The sequence below is a fragment of the Salvelinus sp. IW2-2015 genome, linkage group LG27 (genome assembly GCF_002910315.2).
Source record: "Salvelinus sp. IW2-2015 linkage group LG27, ASM291031v2, whole genome shotgun sequence".
In the NCBI taxonomy this organism is placed as follows: domain Eukaryota; kingdom Metazoa; phylum Chordata; class Actinopteri; order Salmoniformes; family Salmonidae; genus Salvelinus; species Salvelinus sp. IW2-2015.
The window spans coordinates 1,288,666-1,300,327 of NC_036867.1; the positions used below are offsets into that span (position 1 = coordinate 1,288,666).

At 44.0% G+C, this 11,662-nt stretch overlaps 1 protein-coding gene across 1 annotated transcript; it reads left to right on the forward strand.

Annotated features, from left to right (window-relative positions):
- The first annotated feature begins 885 nt into the window (after positions 1 to 885).
- LOC111953518 (eukaryotic translation initiation factor 2 subunit 3) lies at positions 886 to 8,419 on the forward strand. Its single transcript, XM_023972859.2, has 11 exons — positions 886 to 993; positions 1,740 to 1,803; positions 5,133 to 5,260; positions 5,431 to 5,647; positions 5,777 to 5,935; positions 6,100 to 6,234; positions 6,342 to 6,436; positions 6,630 to 6,774; positions 6,895 to 7,064; positions 7,266 to 7,438; positions 7,700 to 8,419. The coding sequence occupies exons 1-11, from the start codon at positions 916 to 918 to the stop codon at positions 7,761 to 7,763; spliced, it is 1,428 nt and encodes a 475-aa protein (XP_023828627.1). The 5' UTR covers positions 886 to 915; the 3' UTR covers positions 7,764 to 8,419.
- Positions 8,420 to 11,662: the final 3,243 nt, after the last annotated feature.

Below are 11,662 nucleotides of genomic sequence, written 5' to 3' on the forward strand. Positions count from 1 at the left end.
MTCTATCATTGCAGTGTTAATGTGCTAAATTGTAATTACTTCGCTACTATTGGCCTATGTATTGCCTTACCTCCTTACTCCATTTGCATACACTGTATATAGATTTTTCTATTGTGTTATTGACTGTACGTTTGTTTATCCCATGTGTAACTATGTGTTGTTGTTTTTTGTCGCACTGCTTTGCTTTATCTTGGCCAGGTCACAGTTGTAAATGAGAACTTGTTCTCAACTGGCCTACCTGGTTCAATAAAGGTGAAATACATTTTTTTTTTTAAATATAAATAACCCCTCACATACTCATAAGTACAGCCCCACTGACAGCTAGAGCAAAACATAATGGTCTAGAGGGGATGAAGATGTTAAAATATTTAGCCTTTCCCTATATGCAGGTGAAGGATTGAAGGGATACGGAGCATGAGAAACTATGGCTTGGCAAAGCGAGCGAGAATATTTATAATTGTACCAGGGCGGACCCTATGAAAAAACTACAAATGGACACATTATGAATGACGTCGTCAAGAAAGGACGGACCCAGGTATCTGAAGTTCTTTCTGTTTTATTTTGTGATGGAGGAATAAATCAAACAAAAGCACAATGATGAAACGGAATTAATTGTATACAGTTATTCACAGTAGCTGTCAACCGCAACAGTGGATATTGTGTAAAGAGGGACATTGAATTGCGCGTGAATTAGAATATTGCATCATCCCCTGTAGGACCCTTCTTTTTATTCATTCATCAAAGAACGAAATAATACATTTCTATCGTAAAATTCAAGAGGATACATGATAAAACAGCAGATTTTTGATAACTGCAAAGTTTTACTAGTGATAATACAATAGAAAACTCTTACTGCGTAAAATTCGGTGTATTAAATCATTCAAGCAATCTCCGCAGCATACTGAAATTCCTTTTATGTTCAAGATGGCGGGTGACGAGTCTGGAATAACGCTGGGTCAGCCTCATCTTTCCAAACAAGATTTAAATTCTCTGGTGAGTGTTTATCTTTTCAACAGTGATGATAAGGATAGTGATGGTTTGGTTCCCTAAAAGTCATCGAAAAAAATATGAATCATTATGTTGTTGCGSGCACAGGGAAAGTGGCTGTTCTACCGGCACATGCTAACGGTAACTACCTAACGTTAGCTTGGTTGTCAGCGTGGGGATTGTCCATATTCAGCCCCACCTAATGAGTAAAGGCAGTTTCCTCTTGCAAATACAGGAACATTAGCTTTCTAGACCTACAGGTCTATTTGTCGTTGTTTATGTGCATTTGTCTGGAATTATAACAGCTGTTCAGTACATCATCTTCCCTGACTGCACAGGAAATGTCGCAGCAGCACATCTGAACAACAGCCCATTCATTTGTATGAACGACCTATAATCAACACTTTTTAAAAAAACACTTAAGATACGCTGTAATTCAACTATGTTTAGCTGTAAAATTAGTCGATATTATTGCTGTGAATGTTACCATTGTACAATCTGCGCCTGATGGTCACATCAACAGAATACGTCGTCACGTAGGCTAAACTCGCAGCCTTTGCCAGGTCCCGTTTACTAATGCAGAATAGATGACCCTTACAGACGGGTCTCTGTCTGCTTCACAATGTCATAGCTCACAAAATGAATCATCTATTCCTTAATCCTCATGGCTACATCTCTCATTGTTATTTAGCCCACTCCAGATTAAGTACCATGCCTTAATTAATTAATTGACCTGTGTGTTTTCTCAACAGGATGTGTCCATCCTGACCCCTCTCTCCCAAGAGATCATCAGCAGACAGGCCACCATCAACATTGGTGCGTGAACCAGTCCCCTATAGCAGCTAGTGTTGTCATGATACCAGTATCGTGATACCAGAATTTCCTTGTCAAAAAAGAAAACACTAAGCGGACTCCACTCTATGGTCATTTAAATCAAATCAAATGTTATTTGTCACGTGCCGAATGCAACAGGTCTAGTAGACCTTAACCGTGAAATGTTTACAAGCCCTTAACCAACAATGTAGTTTTAAGAAAAAAASAGTTTTAAAAATATTTACAATATAAACTMAAGTGTAATTTAAAAAAAWKTATAATAATAACACAAAATAAAAATAGCGAGGCTACCGGTACCAAGTCAATGTGCGGGGCTWCAGCTTAGAGGTRATTTGTCCATGTAGGTAGGGGTAAAGTCACTATGCATAGATAATAAACAGCAAGTAGCAGCAGTGTAAAAACAAAGGGGGGGTGGGTGGGTCAATGCAAATAGTACGGGTGGCCATTTGATTAATTGTTCAGCAGTCTTATGACTTGTTGGTAGAAGCTGTTAAGGAGCCTTTTGGACCTAGACTTGGTGCTCTGGCACCGCTTGCCGTGCGGTAGCAGAGAGAACAGTCTATGACTTGGGTGACTTTTTGACAATTTCTTGGGCCTTCCTCTGACACCGCCTAGTATAGAGGTCCTGGATGGTAGGAAGCTTGGTCCCAGTGATGTACTGGGCCATACGCACTACCCTCTGTAGCGCCTTACAGTCTAATGCCAAGCAGTTGCCATACCAGGTAGTGATGCAACYGGTCAGGATGCTCTCGATGGTGCAGCTGTAGAACCTTTTGAGGATCTGGGGGGTCTCATGCCAAATATTTTCAGTCTCCTGAGGGGAAATAGGCATTGTCATGATACTTTTGTAAAATATTGTGTGCTATAGCTTGGAAAATAAACATGTGACAACAAGGCTGTTTTTACCAACTTTAAGATTGTTTTCCTCAAGAAATTAAGTCTGCTTCATGTTTTGTTTTTTCTTTGCTTCCTTACGTTCTAGTATTGCGATACTGGTATGGTGACAACACTAATAGCAGCAGTGGTGTTTTAYTTTTATTTATTTMACCTTTTATTTAACCAGGTAGGCCAGTTCTCATTTACAACTGCGACCTGGCCAAGATAAAGCAAAGCAGTGCGACAAAAAACAACAGMGTTACACAGTGGATAAACAAACGTACAGTCAATGACACACTGGMGTGAGAGATGTGCAAGTAGAGATACTGGGGTGCAAAGGAGCAAAAAAATGAATAACCCTATGGGGATGAGGTAGTTGCGTGGGCTATTTACAGATGGGCTATATACAGGTGCAATGATCAGTAAACTGCTCTGACAGTTGATSCTTAAAGTTAGTGAGGGAGATATAAGTCTCCAGCTTCAGTGATCTTTGCAATTCGTTCCAGTCATTGGCAGCAGAGAACTGGAAGGAAATACGGCCAAAGGAGGAGTTGGCTTTGGGCGTGACCAGTGAAATATACCTGCTGGAGCGCGTGCTGCTATGGTGACCAGTGAGCTGAGATAAGGAGGGGCTTTACCTAGCAAAGACTTATAGATGACCTGGAGCCAGTGGGTTTGGCGACGAATATGAAGCGAGGGGCTTTGGTGACAAAACAGATGGCTCTGTGATAGACTACATCCCATTTGCTGAGTAGTGTGTTGGAGGCTATTTTGTAAATGACATCGCCAAAGTCAAGGATCGGTAGGATACTCAGTTTTACGAGGGCATGTTTGGCAGCATAAGTGAAGGATGCTTTGTTGTGAAATAGGAAGCCGATACTAGATTTAATTTTGGATTGGAGATGCTTAATGTGAGTCTGGAAAGAGAGTTTACAGTCTAACCAGACACCTAGGTATTTGTAGTTGTCCACATATTCTAAGTCGGAACGCATCCAAGAGTAGTGATGCTAGTCGGGCGGGCGGGTGCAGGCAGCGATCGGTTGAAGAGCATGCATTTAGTTTTACTTGCAGTTGGAGGCCACGGAAGGAGTGTTGTATGGCATTGAAGCTCGTCTGGGGTTTGTTAACAGTTCCAAAGAAGGGCCAGAAGTATACAGAATGGTGTCGTCTGCGTAGAGGTGGATCAGAGATCACCAGCAGCAAGAGTGACATCATTGATGTATACAGAGAAAAGATGGCCGCAGAATGAACCCTGTGGCATCCCCATAGAGACTGCCAGAGGTCCGGACAACAGGCCCTCCGATTTGACACACTGAACTCTGAGAAGTAGTTGGTGAACCAGGCGAGGCAGTCATTTGAGAAACCAAGGCTGTTGAGTCTGCCGATAAGAATGCGTGATTGACAGAGTCAAGTCTTGGCCAGGTCGATGATACAGGCTGCACAGTATTGTCTTTTATTGATGGCGGTTATGATAATGTTTAGGATTTGAGCGTGGCTGAGGTGCACCCATGACCAGCTCAGAAACCAGATTGCATAGCGGAGAAGGTACAGTGGGATTCGAAATGGTCGGTGATCTGTTTAACTTGGCTTTTGAAGACTTTAGAAAGGCAGGATAGGATAGATATAGGTCTGTAGCAGTTTGGGTCTAGAGTCTCCCCCTTTTTAAGAGGGGATGACCGCAGCAGCTTTCCAATCTTTAGGGATCTCAGATGATACGAAAGAGAGGTTGCAGGCTAGTAATAGGGGTCGCAACATTGCGGCGGTTCATTTTAGAAAGAGGGGGTCCAGATTTGCAGCTCTTTCAGAACATCAGCTATCTGGATTTGGGTGACGGAGAAGTGGGGGGAGGCTTGGGCAAGTTGCTGTGGGGTGAAGAGCTTTGGCCTGGGTAGGGGTAGCCAGGTGGAAAGCATGGCAACCGTAGAAAAATGCTTATTGAAATTTATCGTAGATTTATCAGTGTGACAGTTTCCTAGGCTCAGTGTAGTGGGCAGCTGGGAGGAGGTGCTCTTATTCTCCATGACTTTAGTGTCCCCAAACTTTTTGGAGTTTTGTATCTATAACAGGAATGCAAATTTCTGTTTAAAAAAGCTAGCGTTTGCTTTCCTAACTGCCTGTGTATATTGGTTCATAACTTCCCTGAAAAGTTGCATATTGCGGGGGCTATTTGATGCTAATACCTTACGCCACAGGATGTTTTTGTCTAACAGGTGTCTTGTCTAACATGAGATCTGGGGACCTCAGCCATATATAGTCTGCCCCTTACCTGATCTCCCAATTTTAGCCTGTGATTAAATGTGCAGATTTGACATTGGGAAAATAAGGATTCAAAGGCTAATTATTGCCAATGTTATACTGTGAGTGTTGACCCCTAACACCCTTCTCTACTGCCTGAGYACCTCCAGTAACACCCTCTGTTCTCTCCTGCCCTGTAGGCACCATTGGYCATGTGGCCCACGGAAAGTCTACGGTGGTCAAGGCCATCTCAGGGGTTCACACTGTCCGCTTCAAGAACGAGTTGGAGAGGAACATCACCATTAAGCTAGGTTACGCTAACGCCAAGGTAAGTAAACAACGCACTGTTTAGGTCCAATACATAAAGGTTGAGTACCCATAACGTAGGAGCACCCGTAACTGTTAGCAACACATGTGGATGGGGCGTGACATGGGTAGAAGGAGTGAATGGAGCAGTACCAAAAGCATAGATGACGTGGTTCCCCTTTACTGCTCTAGGTGTATAAGCTGGAYGACCCCAGCTGYCCCAGGCCAGAGTGCTACAGGTCGTGTGGCTCCAGTACTCCTGATGAGTTCCCTACAGACATCCCTGGAACCAAGGGCAACTTCAAACTGGTCAGACACGTGTCCTTCGTGGACTGTCCCGGTCACGACATTCTGATGGCCACCATGCTGAACGGAGCAGCTGTCATGGACGCTGCCCTCCTGCTCATTGGTAAGACGCACTTCTGCTGATCAATACTGTATAATAATCCTACTCCTAACATTACTGATTGAACAATAATCACACTCCCCTATCACCTGATCAGCTCTCGGTAACTTAACCCACCTCCCTCTCTYCCAGCGGGTAACGAGTCGTGTCCCCAGCCCCAGACCTCTGAGCACCTGGCTGCCATAGAGATCATGAAGCTCAAACACATCCTGATCCTCCAGAACAAGATCGATCTGGTCAAGGAGAGCCAGGCCAAGGAGCAGTACGAACAGATYCTAGCCTTCGTACAGGGTCAGTGGCTGGAGTAGCTCACTCTTGTAAAGCTTTGTTTGTGTTTAACCCCTCTGCCTTAAGTGTGTAACCTCCTTCCCTTTTGTGTGTGTGTCTGAGGGAAGTGTGTGCAACCGCTCTCCTGTTTCTGCGTCTGTGTGTAACCTCTCTCCTGGGGTGTGTAGGTACAGTGGCAGAGGGAGCACCTATCATTCCTATCTCAGCACAGTTGAAGTACAACATAGAGGTGGTATGTGAATACATTGTCAAGAAGATCCCTGTCCCCATCAGAGACTTCACCTCAGAACCCAGACTCATCGGTAAGAACAGACACACGTGATGACTTGAACACAGCTGTCTCTGTTATGCTTATAATAATGTGTTGTGTGTCTGTTTTGTTGATGTGGCGTGCGTTTACGTGTTTCAGTGATCCGGTCATTTGACGTCAACAAGCCGGGTTGTGAGGTAGATGACCTGAAAGGAGGCGTGGCTGGAGGCAGTATACTAAAAGGCGTGCTCAAGGTAGGACACCTGCTTCTTCCCTTTGCCTCAAAGCATCATGGGCAAGTGGTTCAATGGTGCATTGTTCTTATGAAGCTCTCTGCTTTTCATTAACCTCTGCCATTCTTTCATCCTCTTTTCTCTCTCCTGTCTCTTCCTCTTCGTTCTCTCTCCCTCTGTACTTCCCTCCCTCCTTTTGTATCTGTCTCTCCAGGTGGGACAGGAGTTGGAGGTGCGTCCAGGCATTGTGTCTAAGGACCATGAGGGGAAGCTGATGTGTAAACCCATCTTTTCCAAGATCGTCTCTCTGTTCGCTGAACACAACGACCTGCAGTATGCGGCACCCGGAGGACTCATTGGTATGAACCTGCGTGTGTGTGTGTGTGTGTGTGTGTGTGTGTTGTGACGGTATGGTGGGTCAGGTGTGTGTTTCTAATATGAGTATAAACACTCAGGTGTGTGTTCTCTGTCCTATCCAGGTGTTGGCACTAAGATTGACCCGACCCTGTGCAGAGCTGACCGTATGGTTGGTCAGGTGCTGGGAGCGGTCGGAGCRCTACCAGAGATCTTCACAGAGCTGGAAATCTCCTACTTCCTGTTAAGGAGGCTTCTGGGAGTCCGCACTGAAGGAGACAAGAAGGCTGCCAAGGTCAGGACTGCACCCTGGGCTTGGTGTTGAACTGGTGGAGATGAAAATTGACAGATTTTTTTTTTTATACTGATTTTTGTAATACATTTAGAGGGAGCATCTTTAGATTACTGAGACACAGTGAGAGGCGGCAGGCAGTGAGTCTTTTCTGTTTTTACTCAAGCGATCTTTTTTCTGTCTTTGTGTTGTTTCTCCCCTCAGGTCCAGAAGCTGTCTAAGAACGAGGTGTTGATGGTGAACATCGGCAGTCTGTCTACAGGCGGCAGAGTGAGTGCAGTGAAGGCTGATTTGGCCAAGATCGTCCTGACCAACCCTGTCTGCACCGAGGTCGGAGAGAAGATTGCGCTCAGTCGTCGTGTGGAGAAACATTGGCGGTAAGATAGGGAAGAGGGGTTCCATTTCACTGGATTTTGTGTGTTCGGCTGTTTATTACATTTACATTTAAGTCATTTAGCAGACGCTCTTATCCAGAGCGACTTACAAATTGGAAAGTTCATACATATTCATCCTGGTCCCCCCGTGGGGAATGAACCCACAACCCTGGCATTGCAAGCGCCATGCTCTACCAACTGAGCCACACGGGACCACGTTTAGCCTTACTATTGTGTCTCATTGGTTCTCTTTCCTCTCTGCAGTCTGATTGGTTGGGGCCAGATCAGGAGGGGGGTGACCATCACCCCCACAGTGGACGACGACTGAGGAACCAGACAGGAAGTGTGTCTTCATGGCAACACCCTCTCAACCAGACGACATGCCCAACATACTCTTTTTCATACACCAACACCTGTTCAGGTTGAAAAAGAGGAATACCTGCCCCAGGAGGGAAGGGAGGAGGCTGCATCGCAATAGTCTAAACTGGCTTCATCACTTTGTCTTCTCTCATCTGCACTGATAAATAAAGAACTGGGACAGGTGGAAGCAGATTACTCGTATTAGAAATCTRCTGCTTACCTGTCTTGTTTTCAGATCAGTGCAGACCAAGGAGAATAGACGAGGAGAGGAAGCCACAGTAGAGTATTGAGATACGTCCAGGGAGGGGTAAGGGAAGGTAGCTGGTCAGGGGTTTTAAGATGAGTCTCCCAAAGCAGGACTGTGACTGATTGAACAGGGGGCAACACTCACAATGCTGCAGATAGAAATGTAATGGATAGAGCTGATATGACGAGTCCCTWATCATTCCACATGATGGAAAATCCTGTCTTGTTATATTTCTATCTGGCTGTACAGTAAGCGTTGCTCCCTCCTGAATAAGCCCTGCCAAAGATGGGAGAGGAACAGAGGGTTGATGGTGCTGTGTGTGTTCTGCTGTCAACTGCTTTCAGTGGAATCTAATAAAATGCACATTTGGAACAAAAGCCTGTAAGTGTGTGTTTTTAATATGCTATAGAATGTGATTGGCCCCTTTTTATTATTCAATGTTCTATTTAGGTATGTTTCTGTCCAATTGAAGCAGTCTTGTGGCAAGAATAAAAAGAGGGTTGTGAAATGGCTTCCATCTTTGACGATCCTGTCCTATTGTGGATTAGTCACAGCTTCTGTAAAGCCTAAATACAGCTACAGTATAAGCACACACTAATGATTTACCTGTAAACTTCCCCGCTAACTCAACTTAGGGTGAAATTCAGCYCAGTCTGACCCAATGGAGCGCTTAGATTTTTAACAATTGCAGAGCAGGAGGATGAAWCCAAAGAGATTTCAATAGTACCTGAAAAAGGGCGTGCTGGATGATTTTTGTCCCCTTTATGTACAAATGTAGGCTACATAAATTCCTCATAGGTTTCCTTTGAGTAGTCTAATAGCCTAGTCTTTGAGTAATAAGTAATATAATAATAAAGTTGTAATATGAATGTTAATAAAATATTCATTGATCAATCCAAACATCTCAGCCTTATTCAATCTTCTCTGTTTTACCTTTTGACCTAGATGAGAGAATAGATTTTAGTATTGTCTTTATTATGTTGCCAGMTGTCCTATTTAATAAAGCAGTTCCATAGTACACTTCCAGGATGGATGGCACACCTGAGCGAATATCCGAAGAAGTCGCACCTAGATGCTAATCTAAGGTCAGTTCGGAGATTTTTTGAGCCAATGGTTAAAGGTAGCAGTTGATGAAAGCAAGCCGATCCTAGATCTGAACAGGACAGCCTCTATGCTACTTAAAACTGAGATAGGCTACACCTGCCACAGACGCTGTTCCGCGGTTAGGTGAGTACATAGATAAACTGGGTTAACATTTACATTTAAGTCATTTAGCAGACGCTCTTATCCAGAGCGACTTACAAATTGGAAAGTTCATACATATTCATCCTGGTCCCCCCGTGGGAATTGAACCCACAACCCTGGCGTTGCAAGCGCCATGCTCTACCAACTGAGCCACACGTTAAAAAAGTAGGTTATGCATTGTAAACTTTAAATGCCGAAGAATGTTCTGTTTGTCATGATAAAAGAGACAAGACGCCTGCAACTTGTGTTTCTTTGTGGAAGCGCCACTGCGTTTTTAAGATTTCACTGTTAAATTCGGCACACAGTTTGATAAAAAATTCTTGCTCCTCTTCTAGTCAGAAAGCGTATTTGATGATGGTATCTGTGCTGTCTGTGTACCTGTCTTACTATAGGCAGCTGCTGAGCTGCACTAAAGGATCCTCAGGTATGGTGTTTTTGCTCTACTGATCCAGGGTCAGATATTGATCTCCTAGCCTACTGATGATGTCCTACTGATCCAGGGTCAGATGTTGATCTCCTAGCCTACTGATGATGTCCTACTGATCCAGGGTCAGATATTGATTTCCTAGCCTACTGATGATGTCCTACTGATGGTTAAGTTATAATAAGATTTTTGAATGAGATTAGAACATCTGAATGATCAGTGGTTACAGCCATACATCATTCCTGGTCTCATACATTATTCCTTGACTGAATAGTATGTGTGCTAGAGCTGGGCTGGAACAAAATCCTGCACACCCTGTAGCTCTCCAGAGCTGGGTGGGGGGATGAGGGTAAGGGACAGGGGTCAGTTTGATTTTAAAAAATAGCCCTAATCTTAACCCTAACCTTAAACACACTGCAAACCTTATGCCTAACCTGAAGCTGAAGAGGACAGGATGAGAGAATAAGAGCAGGTGAGAAGAGGACAGGATGAGAGAATAAGAGCAGCTGAGAAGAGGACAGGATGAGAGAATAAGAGCAAGGCTTGAGAAGAGGACAAGTGATAGAAGGAATAAGAGCGGTGAGAAGAGGACAGATTGAGAGAGATAAGAAGCAGCTGAGAAGAGGACAGGATGAAGAGAAAGTAAAGAGCGCGATGAGAATAGAGCACTGAGAAGAGGACAGGAATGAGAGAATAAGAGCAGCTGGAGAAGAGGACAGGATGAGAGAATAAGAGCAGTGACGAGAGGACATGCATGAAGAGAAAAGAGCAGGTGAGAAGAGGACAGGATTGAGAGAATAAGAGCAGCGTGGAAAGAGGACAGGATGAGAGAATAGAAGCAGGTTTGAAGAAGGGACAATGATTGAGAAGAATAGAGCAGGTGAGAAGAGGACATGTGAGAGAATAAGAGCAGTGAGAAGAGGGACAGGATGAAGAAAGAGCAGGTGAGAAGAGGACATGATAGAGAATAAAGAGCGGTGAGAAGACAGGATGAGAGAATAAGAGCAGGCTGAGAAGAGGACAGGATGAGAGAATAGAGCACTGAGAAGAGGAAGGAATGAGAGAATAAGAACGCGTGAGCAAGGAAGATGAGAGAATAAGAGCAGGTGGAAAGAGGACAGATGAGAGAATAAGAGCAGGTGAGAAGAGGACAGGATGAGAGAATAAGAGCAGCTGAGAAGAGCCAGATGAGAGAATAAGAGCAGTGAGAAAGAGGACAGGATGAGAGAATAAGAGCAGCTGAGAAGAAGGACAGAGGATGGAGAAAATAAGAGCAGGTGAGAAGAGGACATGATGAGCAGAATAAGAGCAGGTGAGAAGAGGACATGATGGAGAATAAGAGCAGGTGAGAAGGGACAGTGATGAGAATAAGAGCAGGTGAGAAGAGGACCAGATGAGAGAATAAGAGCAAGCTGAGAAGAGGACAAGGATGAGAATAAGAGCAGGTGAGAAGAGGACATGATGAGAGAATAAGAGCAGCTGAGAAGAGGACAGGATGAGAGAATAAGAGCAGGTGAGAAGAGTGTGAGAAACCTGATAAGCAGAAATGAGTACTTAGTGCCTAAGGTCAGAACCATTTCACTGGAGCTGTAGTGTGTTTTAGGATTACTTAATGTGTGATACATTTTATAAATATATTTTTAGTTTTTATACCTTTATTTTTGACAGGATAGATGATGCTGCAGAACAAGGTATTTTTCCGAGATGAGCCGCTGTTAGCACAACAATACACATCAAAATAAAAATATACGCATTAAACTACACATCCGTATACGACCCCATTTCTATGTTCGCAAAACATTGCCGCACGAGGCCGATGCCTCAACTGCATTATACTTTTTTTTAAAACACTTTTACGTCAACCAGTAAAATGGCTCTTTGGCTATCTTTTGTTACAGCCTGTCAATGATATATCCTTCTAGCTAACATCTGCTTCATTCAAAATAGTTAT